At 34.8% G+C, this 15,144-nt stretch overlaps 3 protein-coding genes across 3 annotated transcripts in view; 1 reads left to right on the forward strand and 2 right to left on the reverse strand.

Annotated features, from left to right (window-relative positions):
- Positions 1–2,124: 2,124 nt before the first annotated feature.
- LOC149424685 (uncharacterized) lies at positions 2,125–3,493 on the forward strand. The gene is made up of 3 exons (XM_089631465.1): positions 2,125–2,300; positions 2,392–2,710; positions 3,168–3,493. Exons 1-3 carry the CDS (start codon positions 2,260–2,262, stop codon positions 3,345–3,347), a joined length of 540 nt encoding a protein of 179 aa, XP_089487591.1. The 5' UTR covers positions 2,125–2,259; the 3' UTR covers positions 3,348–3,493.
- A 121-nt stretch (positions 3,494–3,614) lies between these two features.
- On the reverse strand, positions 3,615–4,939 carry Prosalpha4 (proteasome alpha4 subunit). The gene is made up of 3 exons (XM_089631464.1): positions 4,743–4,939; positions 4,184–4,654; positions 3,615–3,887 (listed from the first exon to the last, which is right to left on the reverse strand). Exons 1-3 carry the CDS (start codon positions 4,839–4,841, stop codon positions 3,711–3,713), a joined length of 747 nt encoding a protein of 248 aa, XP_089487590.1. The 5' UTR covers positions 4,842–4,939; the 3' UTR covers positions 3,615–3,710.
- Positions 4,940–6,381: 1,442 nt separating this feature from the next.
- Set2 (SET domain containing 2) overlaps positions 6,382–15,144 on the reverse strand; it is a 32,296-nt gene continuing 23,533 nt past the window's right edge. Inside the window, exons 13-17 of the mRNA XM_089630938.1 lie at positions 13,185–13,310; positions 12,971–13,077; positions 11,238–11,408; positions 10,350–10,547; positions 6,382–8,600 (exon numbers count right to left, since the gene is read on the reverse strand). Coding sequence (XP_089487064.1) covers positions 8,442–8,600; positions 10,350–10,547; positions 11,238–11,408; positions 12,971–13,077; positions 13,185–13,310 — 761 coding nt within the window. The 3' untranslated portion in view covers positions 6,382–8,441. The remainder of the gene's footprint in view (positions 8,601–10,349; positions 10,548–11,237; positions 11,409–12,970; positions 13,078–13,184; positions 13,311–15,144) is intronic.

The following is a 15,144-nucleotide window of genomic DNA, read 5'->3' on the forward strand; positions in this document are numbered from 1 at the left end:
CAATTTGAATCGTTAATTGTGGTGAATGTGTCTCATTTTGAGCAGTCGTTTGTTTTACTCAAATTCACTTTGAAAGCTCAACTTTGTCATTTTTGGGGACATTGAAAAAATAATTTTACTGCCTTCATTTTACCTTTAAATTAATACATTTTTATCAAGATAAAATGAAAAAAATAGGAGACAACCTAGTTACCAAATTTTCAAAAAATGTTTTATCATCCGAACACGTCTTGTTTTTGTTATGAAAAAATGTATGAAAAATATTTGAAAAACTAATCATGTCGATAATGCATTTATTTTATATTATTATTTATTACAAAGTCCAGTTACGATAGTGTGTACTTGCGTACCAATCACCTCGGGTTTTTATTTAGTTTTTTATGAAGCCTTATTATTTGCAACTCTGGGTAAGTACTTAAATAATTTATATATGGCATCAAAGTTTATGTTAAAATAGCGCCAAGTTTTGGAATAAAGCAATGACTTTTGGAAAATTAATTTCCGAGCTCGTTTGTCTCGCTTCGGTTTTGCTTTGATTCGGCGATATTCAGCGATATTCTTTATTCCACCTTCCACTCTTGAAAAGTTATAATTCTGTTGAAATGTTCCAAGGCGATGGTTATCTGACTCATTTAAGATTTCCTCAAAAATTATGGTATTTATTGAATTCAAGAACGGATACCATAATTTGGGGGACCATGGGAAGAACTATTCTTCTGAATTATACCTTATTGGATAGTTATCTGCGCTGCAATAGATCCATCTTCAAAACGACTCACATTTCGAGCTTTATCAGACAGCTGAATTTATATGGTTTTAGAAAAGTTACTTCACACTTACAAGACCCTCTTTGCAATGCAAGTAATCCAGACCTACATGAATATATGCATGATTTTTTCCAATTCGGTAAAGCCGACCTGCTAAACAATATCAAAAGGAAAAGTTTCAACATGAAAAAGTTTGCAACGGTAAGTGTGGCAAGTCTTCATCAGCATTCGCACTAACACAATTATTTTCAGATTCAAAGATATGATACTCTCTGCGACTAGAGTGAGTTGATAACGTTATCAACAATTTCTAAGGAAGAGAGAAGAGTTAGATCTACTATTAGGTGTAGGCAGTGACTAAATTAAATACCTAAAGAGTAAGTATAATATTTATGTGGAAAGTCTGCCACTGACCAGAAAACATCATTGGAGCATTGAGAGTGAAAAATACTATTTGCAACTTCACAAAGGGCTTCCAGTTTCAATGGTGGCAGGTTGGATGGTTTTCAAAGTCACTCCATAGTAGAATCTTGCTATTCAGGGCACTTTATAATCCCCTTTGTCTAGAGTTGTAAATATACCTATTATCTTTTTTTGTATTACATATTTCAGAAGTTTGCCTATCCTGATATGAAGATTAGTCGCAGTTTTGGAAGCTTTCGATTGCGCAAGGCTCGAAAGTCCTTAGAGGATGCCATACGAAGAGCTTCCCTGCAGCATGATAGAACGATGAAAGACATTGATGACAACCAAATGACTGAAGGTACAGTTTGTAAAATTGGGACTTATTTATGCGTCATTTTTTTTTTATTAGTAAAAAAAAAGATACACGAATTACATTACACAATATAAAACAGTTATTAATTACATAATATAAGTATTTGATGTACCCCCATAAATAAGCAGGGCTTGTCATATTTGTCGATCTTATATTTCAAATTCAGAATTAACAATATCATCTTGCAACAAAATTTTCCCATATTTTTGACATCTACCTTTTTAAATATGACGTTTAATAAATAGGTCCGAGTGGTTTAAGATGCCTGTCCCGATAAGACAAGATTGCTAGTTGTGGCCGAACAAAGCAGTTCAAAGGAATATGTATTTGCCATTTTTACATGATTTACTATGTTTCTGATATTCTGAATTGTTGAACCCTATATTTCTCTACATTAAAAATAATATCAACTTTTATTTTCAGAAATTCTAACGATTGAATACAACCAAGAGCCTAATAGCGCCATGCTGCCAATAACTTGGTCCAACAAAACGTCCCAAGGTTTCTCTTCCCATCCTGAGGATTATGTTCCTAACTTTTACGTCCAAGGTATTTCCCACTCCAATCCTGTAGTCCTGATAGATATCCCTTACCATATTCTTTGTTCATCTCCGAGCCCTACTTCACTCCTGTTAGAAATCCTTTACCATACTCTCTGTTTATCCCTTGATTCCAGTCTCTTCCCCACTTTCCAATCCACCACGCAACGACTATATGAGGGAGATGAACCTGTCTACTTACATTGAAAACTTCAGGTGAGTTTCATTTATAAATCATATCATCTTCTGATGCAATCATTAAGCGTTGATTATATTCTGTAATTGAAATATGATAATATTTCACCAGAGTGTCTGAAAACATAAGTACACCTGCAATTGAGGAGACATGTGTCACGGCACCGCAGGATATATTCCCAGAATACAACTACAGCAGGCCGCCTCCAGAGGAGCAGGTCCAGCCGATAGACTACAAGTCCTTCCTGAACGACAACATGGTGGTGGTGGAGGTACTGAACCACGAGCAGTCAGAGTATATTATCCCGGAGCAGAGTTCTTCGCAGTGGAACGATATTTCCGGGGACATCTCTTTCGCAGAGAACGAGACCTTCTTTGATCAGTCAGATGTGATTAAGATGGAGAACCCGCTACCTGATCAAGATTTTGAGGTTAGTTAAATTTTTTGATTGGTTCTACACACTGTTTATCTTCAAAATGTCTTTAACCTCTAAGAAAGTAAGTTTTTGAGAGCACAAAGAGGGTTCAAAAGAGAGATTTTTTTCGTGAAAATCAAACTTTGTTAAAATATCTAAATATTACGAAATAAAGTCTGTGCGCTTAGTTCTTCTAAACTATGCAGCGGATTTTGATAGGGTTTTACTATCACTTAAAGAATTTCTTCCGGGAGGTTTATATATATATAAAACATGCATATTATATTTATAGAAAGTAGATGTTCATCTAGAATCCACAACCTCACAACTTTACTCCATACTCCAAATCATTCACAACATAGAAACATGGCCGTATGGTGTACGTCTATACTACTAAAGGATAATAATGAGCAGCATTTTAAGGGTGTCAATCAGAACTATCATCTAATAATGAAAATGTTTTGTTTCTCAGGATCCTTGTGATAAGAGTAAAGATGAATCCTTCGCCGATTCGTTTGGGGCGCCGTGGGAGTACAAGGAGATTCTGAAGGACATTGTTACAGAGAAAAGTTTCCCTGACCAGGAATATGGAACAGAGCTAAAGGAACTCTACACACAAATATCCAAAACTATAGATTTACTGAACGCCTAGTTTATCCCATTAAAGGGCAAGTCTGTTCCTGCTGTAAGCCATTCCATAAGCCTCATATTTTAATTTTGATAAGTAGATAATTAGAATATTTATTTTTGCCTACGTCATTTATATTATCAGTTTATTTGTTAAATTTAAAAAATGTTTTATTTTAATGATAATTTTGTTTGCAAATACCAAACAGATACATTGTTTCAATTGCACATTTGTTTTTCATTTAATATAAAATATTTGTAAAAAATGTAATTAGTTTAATAATTGAGGATATTTTTGTTTCTTAATATTTATTTATATTAGAAAAGGTGCATAGCCAAATTAAGAAATTCCTGACAAAATAAAAAAAATTACATAATTATTGTGTTATCACTTCTTTTGCTTCTTCTTTTCTGCTTCCTCCTCTTTTTCCTTCTCAATAACAACCACATATTTGTCTATAGTCTCTGCATCCAGCATCTGTATCTTCTTCCCGCGCCGCATGACGGCGATCTCCAGGTTCTTCTGCCCCGACTGCACCACCTCCAGCAGGGCGCGAATGGCGAGCTGCAATATAACACGGTCATACAACATCTCTTGTGGTGTTGGCAATCTTTTTTTTTTACATGTTGTAAAATTGTGTATTTATTTTATTTATTAAAAATACCCCTAAGTAGGCAAATACCCGTATTATGGTGGCGTTGGCAGAGAAGGAAACATTTCTACTGTGATAAGCCACTAATCGATTTGTATGAGTAAAAACATTGGGAGTACCTATTTCAAATGAAATCTAATGTAGTGTAGTAACTTATATAAAATGACAGAGTACCACAATATTGCAAGGACAATAAGTCAATACATACCTTTACTGCACCGTGTTCAGTTGCAACCTCTTCCAGGGTGTAATGTTTCTCCAAGAATTCCCTCACAGTCTTAGCGGACCTTCCGGTAGCATTAGCCTTCCATTCGAAATAAATACCGGAAGGTTCAGTTTGGTACAAATGTGGCAGACCATCGTAGTCGAACCCTCCGATCAAACAAGAGATTCCGAATGGTCGGCGACCGTTGCTCTGGGTGTATTTATGCTTTAATCCCGCGATGTATCGTGTGATGTATTCAAGGGTAACCGGATCCTCGACAGTCAACTTGTGAGATTGGCACTCGATTTGAGCTCTGTTAATCAAGATTCTCGCATCGGCTGTCAAACCCGCGAATGCCATTACGACATGATCGTCTAAAAGGCATATTTTCCTAACCGTTCTCTCCTCCTGAAGCTTAGCAACGGACTTCTTTTCAACTCCAAGCACGACAACGTCGTCGCCTCGTACGCCAACCTAAAATAAATGCAAATTTTAATGTTTGTTCACTGTGTAAAATGCACAAATCCACCGGTTCAGTTTTTAGGTTAATGTGTAATCTTACCGCTGTAGAGCCTTTTCCCACGGCTTCTTGGGCATATTCTACTTGCAACAGATGACCATCGGGAGAAAATACGGTAATAGCTCTGTCGTACCGTGACATTTTAACAAAATTTTAGAAAGATGACAATCGAAAATGATCAACAGCAAAACTTTGCTTAGTAATGCGCATAGACAAGAAAAACCAGATGCAGAGCAGAGAACACGAATTAAAAAGTCATAGAAATTTTGACACTTTATTCTCAATTCTATAAACAATTTCGAAGTACAGAGCAAAAATAAGTAAAAGTCTGCACACAAATCATATGTTAGGTATTTCATTTATGAAAAAATACCCTTCGCATTCGACGGGCAAGAAACCGCGAAAAGATTCATAAAAAATCGGGTAAATATTTGCTTAACTGCCGCACTTTAAATAGGCTCAGATTATGGAAATTATACAAAGTTTAAATATAATTCGTACAGGTGATTGTTTTATTTTCAACTACAAGAAACAACTATTTTCGTCAGAAGAGATGGTAAAAAATACATTGTAATACCATTTTTGTTCAAAGCTCAAAAAACGATCTCACTGCCGCCATTTTAGAATTCATTAATTAACCGAAACTAAGAACCTATTTTGTATATGTAATAGTTGTTTCTTGTAGTAGTTGTTGAAAGGAAGTGTAATTTCTATAATCTGTGCCTAAAAGTGAACCGGCTAGGTAAATAATTACCAAAAATCGAAACTTCCAGAAAGACCATAAAATTTATCGTTAGTGACTGTTGTTTTTCTCTCTATTTCTAAATACCTCCTATCCTCTCCGACGATAAAAAATTGTTATAAAGTAATAATTCAATTTCTCCCCCTTTTCGATAAAATGTCAAATACCACCTATCCTTATCAGGTGATGTCATTCTACCGTGAATACGGAGATATACAGGAAACCTCGATGTAATGGACACAATATCCATTCGCAGTCGAATTTAAGTCATAATGTCACCCTGTCATAGACTGAACGTGAATCCGCCTAAACGACTGGTTTGCCCAGTAAGTGCCAGTAAGTTTCACCCAAACTGGGCAAAAGGAGTCGTGCGGAGGCAAATTTTGCAACACTGACTGCTGATTCACACAGCAGTTTTTAATTTGTTTACGCAAAGTGAATGGACTAGAGATGGATGATAAATAATATCTGAAATGGGTTGTCAGTGCGGTTCCAACTACCGGAGAGCTAAGAACAATGACTAAAGAAATGGCCGAGACCGATATAGATAGTAACTTTTGGAAATGGTTCCTATAAAAAAAGCACACAGCGAATTTATCGGGTAAGTGTGTACCTCCACTAAGGATTTTTAGTAGGTGTATCTTTTTGTATGGAAAAAAAAAAGTTGGAATTTCAGAAAAAGTTATTATTTTTTTGCTCCTACCATCATGTAGAATCACCTCCCGAAGTTACTGCACTTTCACCCCGGACACCCTGTATATAAACCTTCTGGAAGAAATTCTCTGAATGATAGTGGAGACCCTATCAAAATCCGTTGCGTAGTTTAAAAGAACTAAGCGCACAAACAGACAGATGCGTTTAGTGACTTTGTTTCATACTATTTAGAGAAGACCAGGAGAGTAAAACAAAAAGCTTCTTTAAGAAATTTATTGATACACTGTTTAATAAGGGCAGCTTTCCATTTATACCATAAATTCGTTTATATATGAGAACATATATATATTATGTAAACACGATTTTTCTGATGGTAGAGATAAAAAAATCATAAAACATGATCATAATATTTACACTATATGTAATGGCAGACATACATATTTTAAAACACTTGTGAAAAAGCACAGATGTGAAGATGATAGATAATTCACGCAAAACTATAAAAAATGGAGATTACTTAGTTGCCTATCAGATGATTCACAGGTACATTATGTTTTTAATTAAAATTGACGACTAATCAATGCTCTTTCAGCATTGTAGTCGGCCATTTAATAATAATATTACTGGCAGTTAGGTAAATTGCATTGTCTCAAGTTCACAAAAGCCAGTTCCAAACTGAGCACCTTATGGCCTATTAGGCCGAGGCACTAGGTACATAATATGTACACCTCAGCCTAATAAGTAAAATAATATAACCCTTTCAGACCAAATGTATATTTAAAAACACACAGAATTCAGAATTTTTTCCCCCTCGCTATCTTTTCGTTTTCATTTTCCAATCGTTTGGATACTCGAATGCTATTTTTTTTTATTGGTATTTAGCTACTCGTTCAGGCAGTAGCTATTTATATTTTTCGAAAGGTGATTTTGTGTTCAATCTCGACTGAATTTTTTTTAATGTGTGTTTTCAATGTTCATTTTATAAAATGTTGTATTTTTGAAAAAAATATTAATTCAAGGAAAAATTAAAAATAACTCTGCTAATTGTTATTAGCATCAAATTAACATGTTCTACCACTGCCAGATTTAATTCAGGTCTGAAAGGGTTAAGTCGAGCATCACTCCTTCAATACATAATAAAGTTATTACATTGTACAGTTAGAGTACAATTATCCAAGCTAAATAATATTGTGAGGGGCATCGTGAGGATGTTGCAGAACAAATAGAACTGACCTGTGATGACCAATAGTTTCCTAGATCTTCCTCAGTCTTTTCGATGCTTTAGATAAGTTATTTTTTACTTTTGACAATGTAACAGATTCTTAAAATCGGTGTTACAATATATCCACTGGAGCGATTTTCAGCATATTATGTGATGTTTGCAAAAACGTTTTGAGAGATCGCTTGCCATAATGTGCCTTATTTATAGAACCTAACAATACAGGACTAACGGTGAAATCTAGGTGGATTCATTGGCTTTAAACCGCAGTAAGCAGTTTCATATGTTTCCATACTAATATTTCGAGGAATGGTATTAATTAAATAATATGGTAAATGTATATATGACGCCAATCGCTCAAGTGGATATATAGTTTATAATATTTTGACTAGTCAGATAGGTCCAAGATGCCCAAATCGGCACTCTATCATGTTGTTATTTTTCTAGGTCATACATACTCCAGTGGTTATCAACTCTCCAAAATGTTAAAAAGGATGTATTATCCTGTATAAAATGGAAAGACTGCCATTTATCAGCAGTAGATCATCCTATGATTTATTGGAAATTTTTTCCATAAAATTACTTTCATCGCATAGTTCAACAAATATAATACAAACATTGTTCATAAAATAAATTTACAGTGAACCGAAACACATAATCGCATTCGTAGAAAATATATACACACATAGCATTCAGCAAATGAGTTCATTTCAAATTCTTCGTCTAACATTCTTAAAAAAATATTCATTCGAGTTTGCACGATTTAACCGAGCGACCTTTAAAAAGAAATTCCAATATTCAGTCATCTTTTGCTACATATAAATTTACATTAAAAAAATAACTAAAATCCGATCCACATACTATAAAAAAAAATAACCAAAACGTATTTACAGAATTTCTTCAAAACAGCTATCACTATGTACATAACAAAATAGTAAAAAAATATTTGTAACTAAATTTATAAAAATGAAAATAATAAATACTCTCTAATAGTTAAAAAATTGACTACTTTCTCGTTTCAATTCTTTTTTGAATTATTGTTTGTTCATCAACACTTAATTATATAATAATTAATATTATTTATCAGTCGTATGATAAAAGTAGTGGATTTGTACAGCTGTTAGTTCTAGTCTAATTCGTCCGGGGGCCGGCGGTAGATAGGGCCGAACTTAGCCATGTACTTCTTCACAAACTCCTTGGCTTTCTGTTTGACCGAGTCGTTGCAGTCCAGCTCGTTGACATCCTTGCAGTGCTTCAGCTCCTTCAGCATCACAAAGTGGGTCAACTGCAAACGTAAAAACATTCTGTTTACCTCGCTCGCTTATTAAAATACAATTTGTAGGCTTTTAAGACAGTTAAAATACATTTAAATTAAAATAAAAACTATAGCAGACTTAAGATCATGCGACGACCAGTGTTTTTTGATATAGTGTCCTCTGCGTGCAGTTCTATCTTTTATAAGCATAAACTTTTTAATATAAGTGTGTTTGTCGGAAGTGACTTGCCAGGTAAGTATGTTTTGATATCTTTTCTAAATAACAAATGTAGATCCTAGGAAATAAATTGTACAGCGCCCTTGAGGTGATTTTTCACAAAAACGGCGCTCTACAAATTATCCAATTATTTTTTAACTTCCGATTTAGTTGTCCGGGTTAAATCTTCCCCAAAGGAAAAACTTAACCCTTCCACTCACTTTTCCACAAATGATCATCTAGTCAATCAACATTATGTAAGTGCATTATATAAGCAAAATATATACAAAACAATACAAGAACAACACGTCAACTCACCAGAGATCAAATGGGAAAATAATTCACCGACTCCAGATATTTTCATATCAGAGGGTTCGGCTCGGTAGAACTTCTAACATTATTATTATTAAGGATACCTTATCAAGGAAATTTAATAGAAACATGAAGATGGAAGAAATGATATGTATGTAGTTCTAGCAGTGGCGGTTCTTCATGGGGCGACTTCACGGGGCTCACGGGGTTCTTGACACTCAGTGGCGGCTCGTGACTTTTGGGTGTACTAGATTGCTAATATTACAAAAAATGACCTTATTAATGTTGTTGTAGCTGAAAGCTATTTTTTATTTTGCCAAATTTCCTGAAAATCTTCATCCAAAAACAAATAACAAATAGTTTTCAGCTACAGCAACATTCAGCCTCACAAATCTTACAATTATAATATCCCGTGATTTATAATTGTAGGATTTACGAATAAATAAAAAATTATTTTGTTTGTGTTAAAGTAACTAACTTCTGCTCCGCTTACTTCCTTGTAGCGTACCAACACACTCGAGCTCTAATCTTGAATGATTGTCTGTAGGCAATGCGCTAACAATGTTACAGGAACATGCATACGCAGACAGGGGACGTCACTGAACATTTTCCATTGAAATTCGAAAGTTTAAGTACGTAAAACTGGGCATTTGCACTTGTATGTGGGTTTCATAAAGTTTGGGGATACACTTTTAAATCCCCTTGTGACGAATTATTGGAATTTAGGGCTGGAATCGTATGCATTCCAATAACAAATAATAAGTTTGATGATAATCCTTCAAGATATTGCATTATTTTGATTACACTATATTAACACGTTGAACGCCATTGTGAAAATGAAGAAAAATTACCATTTTAAATTTGAAAAAAAAAAATACTCAGATGGCATCGGCGACCATCAAAACGTGTTCCTTTTTTTTTGACCAAAATTTTCCAAGAAAATTAACTGCGGTCACCGGTGACCGTCATGGCGCTATGGGAGAAAAATAATGATTTTCATTATGAGGTCACCAGTGACCTACATGGCGTTCAACGTGTTAATTATTCGTATATATCTTAAGAGATTTAAATTTATTTTGTTTATAGACATTTGGTTGGGTGCATGATTTGTACACGAACATTTTTGTTTGAGAAGTTTTATATATTCTCCGAGTAGTGAGATTTGATTATGTACAAAAGTTGAGAGAAGTTGGGAGAAGCCACTCCAGAGGCTGGGCCTGCTATGGATAATCAGATAATGAATGCGTTACCTTCCTGGCCAGATGTTTAAAGTCAGCCGTGTCAGCGATGCGGCCCAGCGGACAGTCATCCTTGCGGAAGGGGTTGAGGTGGTGCACCATGACGCGAGCCATGCGACTGCGGAAGATCTCCTTGATACGGCGCTCCGACTCCTCAGCCACCAGCTCCACCTCCTTCTTCCTGCGCGTGGAGGATGGTGATGTGGGCAACTGCAATCACAAACATTACAAGTTGAGGGTTACGACTAGTATTAGTAATTCTTTGTCAAGTAAATGAGTTTCACTAATTTTAACAGGGACATCTCACAAGGCAGTGAGAATATTTTTGCAAACATAATAACAAAGACAGTTGATCACAATTTGATCAAAAACTGAAATGGACTATTTTACAAATACCTCGTTTAATTTAAAGAAGGCATAGTTTGCCCCGCCCCATCTTCCACAGGGATAAGCAAGTGTCCGATACTCATGTTATGTACTCACATCGCAAACAATTTGTTGCGCACAGTATATACATGTGGCTACTGAAATCACGAGACCTGCGTAGCCACCAATCACTGCTGAATTAACGTCAAAACTAGAATGCTTTTATGACCTAACTCCACCAAACAGTTGCTGTAGCTGTGATTTTTATATCCTGTCATTCTTTTTCGACTGTTTTGTAGCTAGCATTGATCTATAGCTCACACATTATTACAAAATGTCTGACCATGTTTAAAGTTTCGATGATGTGTGCGGGAAAAACCTCGCCTGGTCGCAAAGACTGGCATCGCCGACGAGTTTACAATGTTTTTGAAATGTCAGCAAAATTGCGATAGTAGCCAAGATACCTGAATCGTTGAGTATCGGATAGTTGCTTATCTCTGTGGAAGAAGTGCCTTTGTTGATCTGGGAACTAACCTTGGTCTTTTTATTTTTGTCTTTCAGCCTTTTCTTATATTTAAGAATAATGGCATCGCTTTGTGCTGCAGCCAGTTGGGCTTGCTCTTTCCTCCGCCGCAACTTCTCTTTATTCTCCTTGTAGCGCTTCAGCTCCAGTTGGTTTGCTAACCGGTCTTCCTCTCGACGAGGCTAAAAAATACACCAAACCCAACAAATAAATTAACGTTAAAAAGGTTTTTTAAGGAATATGTTAACATAAAAGTTTCCTTCTTCCGCTTACATCCTAACACAAACAAATCATTTGAATAACACTTTGTTTCAACTTAATTACTTCGAGAAACAATTATTTATGTAGATGGTAAAAGATGTGTTAAAGTTCCATTTTTTTCAAAGTTAAGATTTTCTTGTCAAAATATCTTTTGGTGCCATGTTGGATTTTGTTATTTAATGAAGTGACTAAAGTGACGTTTTTCGAAAAGTTCCGCTTCATTCTAAGTACGTACAAATTATTTAAATAACCCCTAACTAAGAACCTAAAAACCTATTTTGTAAATGTTTTTCCAACTCCCCGACGTAAATAGTTGTTTATTGTACTAATTAAGTTGACACGAAGTATTATTTCAATAATTTTGATATATTTATTTAGCAGTAAGCAGAGTAATGAAACGTAACTAAAAGTTAATAAGGGTCATGTAATCATAATGATTGATTTGACAATTCTCCAGTTTTAAAACGTACAGTAGAATCTCGTTAATTCGAAATCCACGGGACATCAAAAATCAAATTTAGAAATAACGAATTCCCACAAAATTCGAAATTTTTTGAAAAAAAAAAGATGCCGAAAATCGAGTTCCTCGGTCGCCCCTTCAAATTTGGGTAGTATCTTTGGAGTAAATTCGTATTAATACGAATTATTCCCATGTAAATCGAATTTTCGCAGCCGATTACCTCCGCGGTCGGCACTTTAAGTTCAGTTATTCTAAGTAAATTCGTAAAAATAGCACACATTTCCGCGTAAATCAAATTTTCGCCAAACCTTTCACGAAAAACGAAATTTCGCGGCCAGGTTCCGTCGCAGCCGACCCTTTAAATTCAGATATTTGGTGTAAATGCGTAAAACTACTACATATTTCCGCGTAAAACGTATTTTTTCAGCCCTTCAAACTCGGAGATTCGAAATAAATTGGAAAAATTACGACTTTCCAGTGTAAATCGATTCAGATTTACAAAAAAATAATATTAATTAGGACGATGTATAACTATGTAAAAATATATTTTTCGGCGTTTTACCGCCACGGCTGTCTTTTAGATTCAGATTTACATAATTTTATGATTTATTTTCGCAAAAATCGAATTTTTTCGAATTACACGAACAAATTTTCGTGCACGGACAAAAATAAATTTCGAATTAAAAAAACCATTTTGTATGAAAAAAAATTTCTGTGGATATTTTTTTGGTGAAAATCTCGAATTATGTGTTTTTTCGAATTAACGGGGTTCTACTGTATTGTGCTATTCAAAAGAAAACAACTTTTTTTTTAACTTTAGCTCCACAAAGGAGTCTCTGAGAAAAAAATACCCTAAGGGCCAATGTCATTGAGGATGCTGTGGGGAGGGTCTTTATAGGGAAAGAAAGGAGAGTAAGTTCTGGATAGGAATCTGGGGGTCAATATGTCCAGGAGTGACGGACTTAAGAATCCATCCCTCCGCTAATATGTGTGTGTGTAAGAGTAAGGGACTCTGAGACTTACACTGATGATCCAGCAATTGGTAACCAGGCCAGGCCTTTTCTTCTTCAGTTTCTTTGGTGACGCTTGAACCTCAATGCCGTTTTTGCCTATCAGATCTTCCTTGATTACTGAAAGCACATGAAAAACAATATTAGTATCACATTGACATATAATTATTCAGCTGCATAACCCATATTTATACTAGAAATTAAAGAGAATAAATTTGACATCGTACCTTGGTAAACTCCATCGACGCCTTCCACCAGTTTGCTCTTCACAGAAGGAAGCTCTTCCTCCATAAGCTCCTCCCCATTCTCCGCTTCCTCATCACCACTGGCCTCTTCATCCTCTGAACTCTCATCTACAACGACACATCACAAATAATAACAAATTGAACAGTTTCAAGAAGTTAAGTAGTAGTCAAATTATCAGATAAGAGTACATATTTTGTTGTTTGTTTATTCTTCTTTCTAAAACCCGAGTAACTGAGAGAACTGCTAGAGTAACTAAACAGTCAGCAGGTTCATTTTACAATGATTGGGATAGTTGTATGCATAAATAAACCACTCACAAGATTGATATCTTCGGGCCTTTTGTATGAAACTGGTCCTAAAAAACCATAGATAATACCAATATATAGACAGTAAAATTCTCATTCGGAGCCTACTTATTATACTATACACCAATGAAAAACTCTGAAAGTTTATTCCATAGAATAAATATGTAATGCACTATAAACAAACGATACCTACTCAAATTCTAAAAACAAAGTTGAATAAGAGAATAAAAGCATGAATTGACTAACAAAAGTACAAATAACTTTCTCATAAATATTAACAGAATATAATTGAAGACCCCAAGGCAAGAAGTTGTTAACTTACATTTTCGTAAAAAATGAGTTAGAATGCTCTCTAAACTAATTCGCATACGCTCTTTCCAATGAACACCATGCCAGAGCTTAAAAACGGCTAGAACATGCTTAAATCAATGTGATGAACATGTTAACTACGTGTTTCTGTGACATTAAGTTGATAAAATCAGGGCAAGAACTTGTTAACTACTAAGTTAGCAAGTTCTTGCCGTAATTCTGTAATTAACAACTTCTTCCCATCTACATTGGTTTAGATTTCTATGGTTAACATGTTATTCACTCACTTTAACGTTTACCTTGGTGGTTTTAAAAAGTTTTGCAGTGCGTGTTTTTTATTTAAAAATCATCGAAAATGAGTTCCAGAGGTGAAAAAATGGTGAAGATGTGTCAAAAATTGATCAGGTAAGCTGTATAAAACATTATCGTTCATCTTAATTTATCCTTAAAGTAGTTTGAAGATGGGTGAATCATTTTTGTTTTGGTGTTTTTCTGTCTTAAAGTCAACAATTTTTTATTGTAATGCTTATTAATTTGTTTCAGGAAGTGTTCAAGAGTCCACTAATTTAGTACAACCTGAGAAGCATTTAGAAATACCTCAAAATAATGTAATTTTAATGGATGGTAAATGCAAAAAAAATGTTTTACTCTGTGACTCTGAATATTCTTTTATGTTTTCTTATGTTTTGAATTCCTTCATTAATGCTTTACAATATTTCGTTTCAGAAAGTGTTCAAGACTCTTTGACTGGTGTTGAGTTTGGGATATTATTAGGAATATCTCAACATGATGTCATGTCAATGGTAGGTAAACATAAAAATACTTTATTGTGACACTAAATTCTTTTGAACATTGAACTAAAAATGATTATTTTAGTGTACTTTGTATTTTCAGAAGATAATCAGAGTAGTCTAGAGTATATCGCTACTACCACTGGTACAGGAGATATAATTTTGGAATACGTACAACAAGATGAGATACTCAACACTTTAAATCAAACTCACCAGTTTGATACTCAATACTTTAAATCAAACTGGTGAGTTTGATTTAAAGTATTGAGTAAATTGTACCTCGCATCCGATTTGTCAATCCCAAAACTGTATGAGCTCTATAATATGTTTTGTGGAGAAAAAGAGTATGCCCCTGTTTCGTTGAATCGTTACACTAGGATCTTTACAGAGGATTTCAACTTGTCGTTTGGTGTGCCTAAGACAGACACTTGTGGGACTTGCGATAGCAAAAAATCTGACCAAATTCATGTAAATATGTACAAAGCTGTATTTGAAATGCAAAAACATGATAAGAAAAAGGCATCTGAATGTGATGA

The sequence above is a fragment of the Hesperophylax consimilis genome, chromosome 4 (assembly GCF_061612785.1).
Source record: "Hesperophylax consimilis isolate HC1 chromosome 4, BYU_Hcon_1.0, whole genome shotgun sequence".
NCBI lineage: Eukaryota > Metazoa > Arthropoda > Insecta > Trichoptera > Limnephilidae > Hesperophylax > Hesperophylax consimilis.